At 45.2% G+C, this 13,790-nt stretch overlaps 1 protein-coding gene across 1 annotated transcript in view; it reads right to left on the bottom strand.

Annotated features, from left to right (window-relative positions):
* The window catches only part of LAPTM4B (lysosomal protein transmembrane 4 beta), a 68,126-nt gene extending 58,234 nt beyond the window's left edge, over nucleotides 1-9,892 (bottom strand). Inside the window, exon 1 of the mRNA XM_007457152.1 lies at nucleotides 9,578-9,892. Within this exon, the coding sequence (XP_007457214.1) occupies nucleotides 9,578-9,676 (99 nt within the window). The 5' untranslated portion in view covers nucleotides 9,677-9,892. The remainder of the gene's footprint in view (nucleotides 1-9,577) is intronic.
* Nucleotides 9,893-13,790: the final 3,898 nt, after the last annotated feature.

Genomic DNA, 13,790 nt, shown 5'->3' with positions numbered 1-13,790 from the left:
AAAAAAAAAAAAAAAAAAAAAGGTGGGAGAACGGGGACACTCATGGCTAGATCAAAATTCAGACAACAAAAAGTACTATCCAAGAAGCAAACCCCTCTTGCAGCACAGCTGGAAGAAGACACACTGTCGTGGCCTGGAGACTTGCTCCTTTTAGTACTGAATGCTATCTCTTTTCTGAAGCTGGCCTCACCAGGCTGTCTTTAAGAAAAGCTATTAAGTACTCAAATCACTGACAATCATAATTTAGTATCCTCTACAGGAAAAGAACACATAGGCCTCGGGATAGGAGTATTCATTTCCATGAGGATTATATTTCCCCATCGAATATTAATAAATTGGCATTCTGGTTTTATGTATCAGTCTACTATAAGTTTAGTCAGTGTGAATCAGCCATTCAACTTTAGGGCATTGACAAGATCCAGTCTCAGGTCCAACAAGGTTGAGGAAAGGCCAAACTCTGATGCGTCCCACCTGGCCTTACCCAGGTAACCCCCTAAGTGATTCTTTTCTTTCAACCAATAACACCTCCACTTCGGCAGCCCCAAGCCCTCTACTGTTAGTCAACAAAGATGTCAGCACCTACTTGTACCAAGCGTTATTGCTTCACCATCTCTCACCATGGAACCAACTAGCTATGTAATTTTAGCAGCTCAAAGGTTAATAAAAACACTCAAGCTTATTTGTCTTTTTTTTTTTGCGGTACTCGGGCCTCTCACTGTTGTGGCCTCTCCCGTTGTGGAGCACAGGCTCCGGACGCGCAGGCTCAGTGGCCATGGCTCACGGGCCCAGCCGCTCCGCGGCATGTGGGATCTTCCCGGACCAGGGCACGGACCCGTGTCCCCTGCATCGGCAGGCGGACTCTCAACCACTGCGCCACCAGGGAAGCCCCTCAAGCTTATTTTTAATAATAATTTGAAATTATATTTCCTCAAGCAATTTTTGGCCCCTACATATGTCCCTGAGAAATAATTTTCCCTTGGAAGCTGCAGCTGCAAAGAGGCAACTCTAAACCTTTAAGTTTGTTAGAACTGGGAATTCCCTAGTGGTCCAACGGTTAGGACTCTGCACTTCCACTGCAGGGGGCACAGGTTCAAATCCCTGGTCGTGGGGGGCGGTGGGGGGGAGTTTGTTAGGACCAAATGAAAAAGTGTGATCTTTGCTTAATTTTTATTTTGCTTCAAGTAAAAGACCAGTTTACAGCTGTTGAAGAACTCTTATCAAGGCTTCAGAAGCTCTATTACAGGAGCCAAGGGAGCCGGGAGGAAGTGGAGAAAGCAGTGAGTTATGCTGCTAGGGCTCACCCATTATTTCCACTACCATCCCTTCATGAACAACAGTATATCTGCCACAAAGGGGGTACAGTGGGAAGGGAAAAATGAGTCCTCTTCCTTCATGACAAAGATTCAACGTAAGTTGACAAAACAAATAGATCACACATTTAGTTAATATACACATCATGGGGCTTCCCTGGTGGCGCAGTGGTTGAGAGTCCGCCTGCCAATGCAGGGGACACGGGTTCGTGCCCCGGTCCGGGAAGATCCCACATGCCACAGAGCGGCTGGGCCCGTGAGCCATGGCCGCTGAGCCTGTGCGTCCAGAGCCTGTGCTCCGCAACGGGAGAGGCCACAACAGTGAGAGGCCCGCGTATCGCAAAAAAAAAAAAAAAAAAATTACACATCGTGGTGCAAAACTCATGTTAACCACTTTAACACTTGATGCTTTGTTAGTTCGTTAGACGTATCTAAAGTGGGACCCAGAGAGATTGATATTAATAAACACTATGATGGCAATCTTTATTTCTTGGTCTTTAAAATGTTCTGATGAGGGAATTCCCTGGCAGTCCAGTGGTTAGGCCTCGGCACTCTCACTGCCGAGGGCCTGGGTTCGATCTCTGGTCGAGTAACTAAGATCTCCCAAGCCGGCGCGGCATGGCCAAAAAAAAAAAAGTAAACGGTTCGGATGAACATCTGGTAACACGAGATAAAAGTTTGAAGAGGTATTAAATACCACTGAAATTATCACCAGACAATATTTTATAGAACTTCCCTTGATCCTTTACATTTGGGGGTAGGGAGGCCTATACTTTTAAAAAGGGGTTCATTAGACATCTCTCAAAAATCCAGTATCCCTCTCTGTCCAAATCTGTTCGATTCCTGAATTCAGACGTAGAAAATCTGGATGGCAATGGTATCACTGACTAACTGATCAAAGTTCCCATCCATATTATTTGCATCATTAGCAAATGAGAGACCTGTGCTGGGAAGAACGGACATTGCTACATCTCCTATCTGGAAGGCTGTACCACACCCTGCCTGGTTTCCCAGCCATCTATAAAAGAGCCTGCCCTTTCAATCTTCCTTAAAAGCTGCTTTCACCCTATCACACCTGTTCATAATTCTTCAGTGCCTCCCCACTGCCTACAGAATAAAATGCATACTCTTTAGCTTATAATTTCAGTCTTTTACAATCTAATACAGTAGGGAAAACGTTAGGTAGTAAGGATTACAGAAATATTATGAATTAGCCCCTATTTTGCCCTGGACTTACAGACCAAGTTCAAGAACCTGACAGCTGGAAAGAAACTATTAATCTTAAAGGAGCATATCGCCACCTATCATGCCTGCCCCCAGGGTTGCTTTGAGGTCTCAGTTAAGAACAAATGTGAAGTCCACTGAAAACTATCAATCACTCTACAAATCCAAGATGTCGGTTTTACTATCCAGTATTACTATACAGACAAAAATCAATAGTTATTGCACCAGGACTTCTAAGGATACAAAAAGAACCCACCAGGCTTGGGTACACAAGCAAGCTGTGACTTTCAAAGTGAACTAGTTGATTATTTGGCAGGCCAGGTCATAAAGCCAATGAGACCAGCTACCCTGAGCTCTTTCATCCTTTATAAAGGCCAACTCCCCTATGAATAATGCCTGGCACAAAGAAGCATTCAGTATGTATTTGCTGAATAACTAACCTCCTAAAATACACCTGGATTATAATAAAAAGGATGATATGCACAAAGGGGGACCTATCCCAGGTGTCAATGACAGATTCTTCCAACTACCAGGAACACTTTTTTTTTTTTTTGCGGTACGCGGGCCTCTCACCGTTGCGGCCTCTCCCGTTGCGGAGCACAGGCTCCAGATGCGCAGGCTCAGCGGCCATGGCTCACGGGCCCAGCCGCTCCACGGCACGTGGGATCTTCCCGGACCGGGGCACGAACCTGTATCCCCCGCATCGGCAGGCGGACTCCCAACCACTGCGCCAGCAGGGAAGCCCCAGGACCACTTTTAAAAACACAATAAGAAAATTACCTGATAAAACGATGAAAGAAACTACAAAGCAAAAATTATGCTTGAGTGTAGAGGGAGAAACTCAGGTCCTGATGGCAAAACACATTCCACAAGAAATGCGGGCTTTAGCATAAAGAGTATAGCAGGGATTTTTTATTGTATTATTCTCCAAACATTCTTTCCTCCTCCTCCCAGTAACAGTCTCTGACGCCTCATCCCTCCACTCTCAAGCTGGTGTTTTTAAATTAATCCCACCTCCGGCTCACATCTCTCCTAGTCAATAAATAGTTCAAGGGAAGTATATCCCAGACCTAAATCCATCAGTATAACTCTAGCCACATAACCCTGGCCTATGTGCCTCAGGGGTGGACAGATAACTTACATTTATCAAATCTGAATGAATCTCAGGACCCAGGGCTTAAGTACTGGCTGCCCATTTGTATCCTAAAGGAAGATAACCTGAAAGGGGAAGGGATGGGAGAAAGGGGGAAAGGGATGTGGTGGAAACCACTGCACTTGTTAATTGTGTAAGCCAATTTAAGTTGACTTGAAACACACAGGTCATGAAATACACACATCTCCCTGATAGTAAGCCAACATTTTTTAGGAGTAAGATAACAAGCTCATATTTGTGCTTGAGAAAAATACCTTTGGAAACTGCATTTGTAATGGACTGAAAAATAATGGATTATTGATGGCAAGGCTAGAAGCAGGGAGACCAGTTATGATTCTATTGTAATAGCCAAGTGAGTGCTAATGAGAGCCTAAACGAGGGAAATGGTATCAAGAATAAGAACAGGACAGAATAAGGTAATCAGGAGGTTGAGCAAAAATCAATAGGACATGGAGACGGAATAAAGGAAGAGATTCAGATGGCAAGGGGAACAGAGGCAGCTAAACTGGGAAATGTAGATAGAAGGTAAAAGAGATGTGGTGCTCTAAGGACAATGGTGCTCCAAGGACAAAGGATGACCCTGCCTGAAAATGTTTCAGCATTACACCCACTACCGGACTCTTAATCTCCCTCACCACCATGTTGCCATGGTTACGAAATTCCTGAGCCCACCTGGGCAACTTGGGACCTGCCTCAAATAAGGACCCATGTGGGCAACGGGACCTGTCCCAAATAAGGAAAGGTATATGCCCTGTCCCACTCCCACCCTACAGAAGGAAGGTATATGTGCCTTGACCAATCAGGAAACAAAATTTTCACCGCGGACCATTCCTTTGCTTTCTAGCTATAAAAACTGATCAACAGCACATGTTCGGGCTTGACTCTCCCAGACTACTAGGAAGTCGGCCTGCTCTTCTGGCAGCGACCCTTCCCTCTAACAAATTCTATCTTCTTTACATTCTACCTTGTGTCTGGAAATTCTTCTCCAACCCGCGTTTGGACCACGACAAGAGAGACTCGAGTATGTGCAAATGTGGGGAGAAAGTTAATGGATTCAGGCTTAGAATATTAAGTTTTGTTGAAGGAGAGGAAACCTCAGAAGCCTGCATAGCAACCATTCTGCTTTAAGTATTTCTTTCATATCATGATCCCTCTGGAAACCGGGACAAGTCAGTCCTCATTCTCTGTGAAGATGGATAAGCAACTTACTTGTCTTTCTAAAAACATTTGTAGCTATTAAAGGTTATGTGATAAATCAACTGTTTTTTAGGTTTAATGATTAAACTGCCTTTTAAAATAAACACAAACCTCTACCTCACATCGTTAACACAAAACTTAGAGATAGACCACAGATGTAAATATAAAAGCTAAAGCCATAAGGCTTCTGAAGAAAATATAAGAGGATATCTTTACAACTTCAGGGTAGGCAAAGATTCTTAGAACACAGAAAGTACTGACCATAAAAGAAAACAATGACAAGCTGAACTTAATTGAAATTAAAAACTCCAGTTCATCAAAATATACCATTAAGAAAATGAGTGGGCAAGCCACACACTGAGAGAAAATATTCACAAGGTATATGTTTAACAAAGAACTGGTATCCGAAATATAGAGTTCTTACAAATCAGTAGGAAAAAAAAAGACAAAACCCAATTAAAAAAATGGGCAATCAGTAGCACTTCACAAAGGAAGATATATAATTAGCCAAGAAGCAAAGATAAACTGTTCCACCTCATTAGTCATAAGGGAAACTCAAACTAAAGCCACCAGGAGCTACCACTACACGCCCACTGAACTTCATACACTGATGACTGGAGTGTAAAATGGCAACTTGGAAAACCCCTTGGCAGTTTCTTACAGAGTTAAAACACACAACGGGGCTTCCTGGTGGCGCAGTGGTTGAGAGTCCGCCTGCCAATGCAGGGGACGCGGGTTCGTGCCCCGGTCCAGGAAGATCCCACATGCCGCGGAGAGGCTGGGCCCGTGAGCCATGGCCGCTGAGCCTGCGCGTCCAGAGCCTGTGCTCCGCAACGGGAGAGGATGCAACAGTGAGAGGCCCGCGTACCGCAAAAAAAACAAAAAAACAAAAAAAACACACACAACGACCAGGAATTCCACTGCTAGGTATTTATTCAAGAGAAATAAAAACAAATATCCACAAAGTCTTTTTTGCAAGAATGTTCAGAGCAGATTTATCCATAATAGCCCCCAAATGGAAATAACCCAAATGTCCATCATCTGGCAAATGAATAAACAGACTGTGGTATATTCATAAAACAAAACAATACTCAGCAATAAAAAGGTACAATCTATTGATACACTCCAAAACCATGAATGAATCTAAGACATTATGCTAAGTTAAAGAAACCCAATACAAAGGAATACATACAGTATAATTCTATTTATATGAAAAGGCAAAACTCACCTGTGGGGTCGGGGTGTCTGTGGAGGGGTATACTGGAAGAGGCACAAGGGAACTTTCTGGGGTTTTGGAAATGTTCTCTAAGGGTGTGGGTTACAAAGGTGCATGCATTGGTCATGTCAATGAACTGTACACATCATATCTGTGATTTTCACCATATGTAAATTATGCCTCAATTTAAAAAAGGAAAGCTTAAAAAGAAAGCAAAACAAACAGATCTCTAATACAAATACCTGAAATCAATATGCTTTTTTTTTTTTTTACTGGACCGAAGGAAACCTTTATAACTCCAAGGCAAAAACAAAACACACACTCAACTTTTAAAAGGTTAAACTGTGGAAACAGCACAGACCAAAACATCACTCAAACCACAAGCCAATCTTAAGTAAATCACCTAAGGTCTCTTAGCCTCAGTTTTCATCTATAAAACGGGAATAAAAAAATCTACCTCACCAAGACATAAAAATTAAGCTTATGCAAAGCACTGCAGAGAGGGGACTTCCTGGCAGTCCAATGGTTAAGACTCAGTCTGCACTTCCACTGCAGGGGGCGGGGTTTGATCCCTGGTCGGGGGACCAAGATCCCACATGCGGCGCCACGCGGGCAAAAATTTTTAAAAATAAAATTTAAAAAAAAGCATTGTAGAGAAAATGTTGCCTACTATTCCAGTTCTACAAGGATCAAGCCATTAGCCACTGTAGTCACCCACTGACTGTGGGCCTGAGGGGAATTCAGGACCGGGACAAACAGGAAGCAGTCTGTGCTTTGGATGCCTGCCCCAAGATAGTGAAGATACATATCCAAGGAAAAATTTCAGTGACCCCAGATTCTTGCATCTTCCCATACATAGAAAAGCACTAAAATCATCAACTTGAGACGCCTGTTCTTTGTGATTAATAGTCACCTTTTGATTTCGACCACAGGTTTTTTCACAGCAAAAAATTCATATATCCTGGCTCCTCCCTTATCTCTTCAGAATGGTTTCTCAGAGGTGTCTTCTGGGTTACCTTACACAGTAAGACACTGAATAAACTCAACTCACAGTTCTTACGTTGTTCGTTTTGGGTTTTTTCAAGTCAAGATATCTAGGGAATTCCCTGGCGGTCCAGTGGTTAGGACCCTGTGCTTTCACTGCCGAGGGTGCAGGTTTGACCCCTGGCCGGGGAACTAAGATCCCACAAGCCGTGGGATGCGGCCAAAAAAAAAAAAAAAGATATCTAGTATAGTCCCTGGAACACAGGACCTTAGTAAATGGTCATGGTAGGAAACAATTAGAAAATGTGTAAAAAAAGATCCACTTTACCTATACTTTCTAGCGGACTCTTTTTTGAATACCTATCTATACTCCTACACTTTTGTTTTCCTGAAAACTCTCCCCCTTTCTGATAAGTAACCCCATCCCAGCCAGATGGCTGGTGGGGTGAGGGGGTAAGGTGAGGAAGAGATGCCTTATTCTCTGGCTCCTTCATCTTAAAAACGTTCATGTTAATCAATGTTTTGGATAACCAAACTATATTTAAAGGTATGAGGGAAACTCACTACTTTTTTTAAAAAATGTTTAAATTGTTTTTGTGAAATGCAAAAGACTTATAAAGATGACCGGCAGGTTTCCCATATATTAGGTTTACCCCAAGTGGCATTCTTATTCACATTTGCTGGAAAGCTTTCTAATTATCTTTCAAAAAGCCATATATTTCCAAATGCTAAAACATGCATACCAGTAACTACTTTCCCCCAAAGAGCATGCTCAAGCCATAGACAGAGCATGTGAGTGCTCTCCTTTTATCACACCAATACTGTTTAGTTGGATTACAGCCAACAGCTGGGCTCAAAGTAGATTTATCTTTCCTGTAGATCATGCAGTCCATTTGCCTAATGCAGTGCCCTAGATTTTACAAATTACATTCACTGATGTACTTGCAAGTCTGCAGATTTAAACATTTTCAAGGACACAAGACATGTGTATAAAATTATCTGTCTTGATCATCAATAAAAGCACTATTTCGAGGCCACCCACTATCCTTCCGCTGTAATGTTAAATTTCTGTAAAGATTTCTTGGCTTTTAGCAAAATCAGGGTTGAGCCAATACGCAGATGTTCCATCTGCATTCACACCGCACAGTAAGAACCCACACATACCAAAGATCTGTTTGAAAGCTTTTAAGGCCAAATATTTCTATTGTGTGGCCTGTGATAGGCACAGACTAAAGGAAACTTGAAACTATAAATAGCACAGAGAACACCATGTGGGGCGGGGGCATGTTCTGCTTAAAATGACACAACAAACGAGTTCACAATTCGACATAATGTCCATATATATCAAAAAACTGAATTATGAACCGACTAAAAAACTATGATGACTAAGAAGAAAAGAATTTATTACCACCAAAAAGTTCTATATGCCATCTTACTATCACTTTTAAGGTGTTTCCTCATGATGCAGAGATATTCACTGCAAAAAGGCTCGGGTCTAAAACTCTCCATCATGATGTGACCAAAACCGAAATGCAGTGGAATCCGACTCAGTGCAGTCTTCGGGGGGCCAACAACCAACCTGGAGCTGGCACAGGGCAAGACTCCATCAGGTTTTCCTCACTGCCCCTGATAATCACTGCTCCCCATACAAATAAGATCTTAAAAGCTCCAACCTAAAGAAAAACCAGATTTGCCCCCTCCGGTGTCGGCTAAGAAGGTACAGGGATCATCTGTAAAGGGGCAGGAAAGCCAGTGGGTGTAAAATGGCTGCCCCGGGCAGATTGAAACGCAATAAATCACAAGCAAATCCCTTCCTAGAGTAAGGGCTTTACAACAAACGTGTGGGTAAAGAACCCCCAACCATTTCCACTCGGGATGTGAAGATGCGCAGGAGACTGGACAGCAAACCCGAGGCCAGATGCGGCCAGGGAGAATAGGCACGCGGGCCCGCAACCCGGGCCGACAACTGGGGGTAGCACGAGGTGCCGGTCACCGCCTCGACGTTTGTCGAAACCCGTCGAAACACAAAGCCCAGCGGGCGCTGCTAAGAAGAAAGGAAAGGAAAGCACGTGCTCCGCAGACCGGATCGGAGTTCTCTGACCACCGAGTGCACTTTCACGGGAAACCGCGGAGCTCCCCGCGGCCGAGCCGGCTCCCAGCTGAGAGCTTCCCGGCGCTCCCTGCTCTGGGCGCCCCCTGCCTTCCCGCACCCCCGAAACGCCCCGAACTCCCGGCCCTGATTGCACCCCTCGTCACAGGTTGGCTGAGCCCGGGGCATCGCTGACCCGCTCGCCCGGAGAATTAAGTTTCTAATAATATAACTTTAGGCGGATTAGTGTCGGCATCACCCAACCCCGAGGCCGCACCGGGAACCAACTAGGGGTCGTAAAAAGCGAGGCGGGGGCGCGGGCCGGGGTCCCAGCGAGGTGCGGGGCGCCCGCCCTCCTCCCTGGCAGGTGCGCCCCGGGGCTCGCCAAGGCCCGCCGCGCTCACCAGGTACCAGACGCCGAGCAGGATGGTGCCGGTGCGGACATGGCAGCACAGGCAGCAGCTGTTGGAGTAGAACCGCGTCCAGGGGGCCACCATCTTCATCGCTCGGGCCGCCGGCGCAGTGGCGCGAGCGCGCGCCCAACTTTCCAGGAGCTTCGGCCGCGTTGGTCCGGGCCCGCCGCGCAGCTACTGCCGGCTCCTCGGCCGCTCCCGCTCGCGCTCCCAGCCCCGCTCGCCGCCCGCCGGCCCTTGCTCCGCGCCTCCCCCGATAGCTCGGAGCGGCTGCCTCGGCCGGACCCAGCGCTCCGAAGGCTGCGGGAGAAGGAGGAGGAGCAGGAGGGGGCGGAGCGGCTCGCGGACCACGTGACGGGCGCCCGGGCCCCGTGATGTCACCGCGGGCTCCGGCCAGCGGCTGGCGCCGCCGGCCCATTGTGAATAGATAAATCATCTTGCACTCTCGGCCGGTCCCGGAGTCGGCCCCCAGTGGAGTTCCTCTTTCATTTGGTCATTTGTGTAACTCTGTCACGGATTCGAGATTCTTTTACAGTCTAGTTGGTTGTGGGGTTTTTTTCTCCTTCCACTTGTATCTTGCAGATAATCTGTAGGTGCCATCACTGTTATCTTGTAGAGTGGATGGAGGGGGCAAACGGTAGGGGTGATTCCAGCCAACTGCAGTGCTTTGAAACACTGCTGAAGCTGCCAAGAGCAATTTGTCTCTGCTTCCCAGCTCAATTACTGTGGTAGTAATCTTTCCGCAGAAAATAGGCTGTGTGTCAAGAACATCCTTGCTGTGCTTCAGGTAGCATTTTTAATCATAACTGCAGCTCTAAACAATCATCAAGCCAATTACTGCCACAGGGTCTCTGTAAGTGATTAAGGTAAGGAGTCCTGGGACAAAGAGAACGAGGCTTGGCTTTCTTGACGTAAGAGAAGCCATTTTTGGCCTAAGACATTTTGTGATCTAAGACTGACCACAGTGCTTGTCCTCAGCAATAATGATCTTAAGGGAACACAAGAACAAACTGTTATCAGGCAAGAGAAGTAACAATAGCAAAGATAAATCAGTTGTAGGACTTCCCTGGTGGCACAGTGGTTAAGAATCTGCCTGCCAATGCAGGGGACACAGGTTTGGGAAGATCCCACACGCTGCAGAGCAACTAAGCCCGTGCGCCACAACTACTGAGCCTGCGCTCTAGAGCCCGTGAGCCACAACTACTGGACCCACATGCCGCAACTACTGAAGCCCAGGCGCCTAGAGCCCATGCTCCACAAGAGAAGCCACCACACTGAGAAGCCTACACACTGCAACGAAGACTAGCCCCCGCTCGCTGCAACTAGAGAAAGCCTGCGCAGCAACAAAGACCCAACACAGCCAAAAATAAATAAATAAACAAATAAATAATTTCTTAAAAAAAGAAGATAAATCAGTTGTAAAGACTCCCAGTTCTGTTTCAAGGGTAAAGATTACCCTGAAGCACTTTCTTAAGCTGTTTCGCAGAATTTAAAACCCCCCTCGAGCACTTAACCACCCTCTAAGGGATGATGATGTCGACCTTTTCTGACCCTCAGGACTTCAATCAACTAAAGCTTGGACTCTGTGGTGGCCAAGCCGCTTCATGACTATGGATGTACCCTTAGCTTAAAATTTCCCCAATTTTGCTATTGAGAAGACACTGCTTTAGATTCCCCAGTGCTCTCCTTACTTGCTGCAAGTAATAAATCCTTCCTTTTCCTGATCTTTGTTTTGGTTGTGTCTTTCGGCTCCACACCCACCAAGAGGCGAACCCAGTTTTTTGGGGTAACATCTGCCAAGACCCAGCACAGAGTGTTAAGAGATAGTGAGAGATAGGACTCCAGTTTGGGGTTATTTCCTCCCATTTAGTGTTTGGTCTGGAAGGGCCCTTGTCCTAGGTTAGCCTCTAGTAATCACTGTGTAAGCCAAGCATCTCAGTTAAGCACTCAAGATTTTTTTTAAATAAATTATTTTATTTATTTATTTATTTGGGCTGCCTTGGGTCTATGTTGCTGTGCGCAGGCTTTTCTCTGGTTGGCAAGCGGGGGCTACTCTTTGTTGCAGTGTGAGGTCTTCTCATTGCGGTGGCTTCTCTTGTTGCAGAGCACGGGCTCTAGGCACACGGGCTTCAGTAGTTGTGGCACATGGACTCAGTAGTTGTGGCACGTGGGCTCAGTAGTTGTGTCTCGTGGGCTCTAGAGCACAGGCTCAGTAGTTGTGGCACACAGGCTTAGTTGCTCCACAGCACGTGGGATCTTCCCAGACCAGGGCTCGAACCCATATCCCCTTCATTGGCAAGCGGATTCTTAACCACTGTGCCACCAGGGAAGCCCCCCTGTAAGCTCTCTGAAATACAAGATTCCCTTGAATCAATGAGTCATTTGCCAAATGAATCTGCAATTCTGGTGGGGAAGGCGAAGTGGGAGGTAACTATGGGAACTTGCTGGGAGTTGGAACTTGGAATGTAGTATTCCCCATCCAGATTCTCTATTTCCATTCCTTCTCAAGCACTAATGCTTGTCTTAGAGCTGGTTTGAAGTGGCTATGAGCATGATTAAATATTAAGTGGAAGATCCCAAACAGAAAATTATCTCTAATGTGGAAGAAACCAGAACGTTGTAGTGAGAAAACAAAACAAAACAAAGAAAACGCTGAGATTTTCTTGTTTGGTATTTCTGATTAACTCCCACAATGATGTTGTTACTGGACTGAATTTTGGGTCAGCTTACCCACTGCTCGGCAAAGCCAATGTACCGACACTGGATGGTGGTGAAGGAAAGTACAGCATTTATTGGAGGCACTGAGCAAAGAGTATAGGCAGCTCATGTTCAAAAGTCCCAAACTCCTCAATGGCTTTCAGGGAAGGGTTTTTAAAGGCAACGTTTGGGATGAGGGGTGGAGGAAGCATGACCTTCTTCTGATTGGTTGGCGGTGAGGTAAGAGGGTGATGTTTCAAGAATATTAATCATCTGGGGTCTACTTAATAGCTATCCTCCACCTGTGGTTGGGAGGCGTGTCTTAGTTTCTGCATAACAACTCAAAGATTTGTGTCAGATTGTTATGGATATCCCTTGAGGGGGAACTGGGATTCTGTTTTACCACTGAACTATTATTACTTTTCTTGCTGAACTACTCTGCCCTTGTTTCTGCAGTCCCTCACTTCCCTAATTGGTAAGTGCTTGTGCCTGCTCTTTGGAACTCAGGGGAGGCCTAGGAGACTAAAACCTTTTTCTACAAACAAGAAACAGGGGGGACATGGAGGGGTTTTTGTACACGGGAGGGCCTCACAGGGTCCTACTCAGTTTCGATGTTCATTATTATTTCTGATTAAGGGCCCATGTCTGACATCTCTGGGGATGCCTCTGGGGTCCCTTGAGATCCATGTTTAAGCTACACAATAAGAATGTGACAGCTTTACAGGCTTGTAAAGCTAACTGCTCTTGCACTTAAACAGCCTTATCTTACATTCCTCTTCCTTCCTCTATAACCTGTCTTTAAGAAATTGAGATCCAACCAGTTTTTCTCTTGCTCCAAATCTGAAATGAAACTTTGACAATTACTCCATAATAATCTTAACTTGAGGGCTTCTCAAATCTCTTCTTTTCTACGACAAATTGTATTTCAATCCATCTGTTAGTTTGAGTGGTGAGTGTTTGTACAACATACAGACATAAAGGCTACAAACATTAGAACGTTCTGCTCCCAGCGCTATTGTCTAGCTTAGTGCACAAGTCACTGTGATGTTAGAAGCATGCCAAGTATCCTTACAGGTACAAACAAAATGCAATGGGAAAACGGAGGGATTGATTACATTAAAACTGTGGGGAGTTAGTGTTCTGGTTGGGCCTTGTAAAGGGTGAATAGAACGTAGACCAGGAAAGTTGAAGGAAGAGACACTTTTTAAAAATATATATATTTTATTGGAGTAGAGTTGATTTACAATGTTGTGTTAATGCCTGATGCACAGCAAAGCGAGTCAGTGATACTTATATATACATTCTTATATATACTTATATATACATTCTTATATATACTTATATATACATTTCCATTATGGTTCATCACAGGATATTGAATATAGTTCCCTGTGCTATACAGTAGGACCTTGTTGTTTATCCATTCTACATATGATAGTTTGCAAGAGACACTTGATCTGGAAGTTATATAGAGCCAGACAGTCCTTTGGGGGAGGCAAGTTCTCAC

The sequence above is a fragment of the Lipotes vexillifer genome, unplaced genomic scaffold, assembly GCF_000442215.2.
Source record: "Lipotes vexillifer unplaced genomic scaffold, Lipotes_vexillifer_v1.1 scaffold376, whole genome shotgun sequence".
Lineage (NCBI taxonomy): Eukaryota > Metazoa > Chordata > Mammalia > Artiodactyla > Lipotidae > Lipotes > Lipotes vexillifer.
The sequence above is the reverse complement of the archived record's forward strand: the minus strand, read 5'-3'. Positions and strand labels throughout refer to the sequence as shown.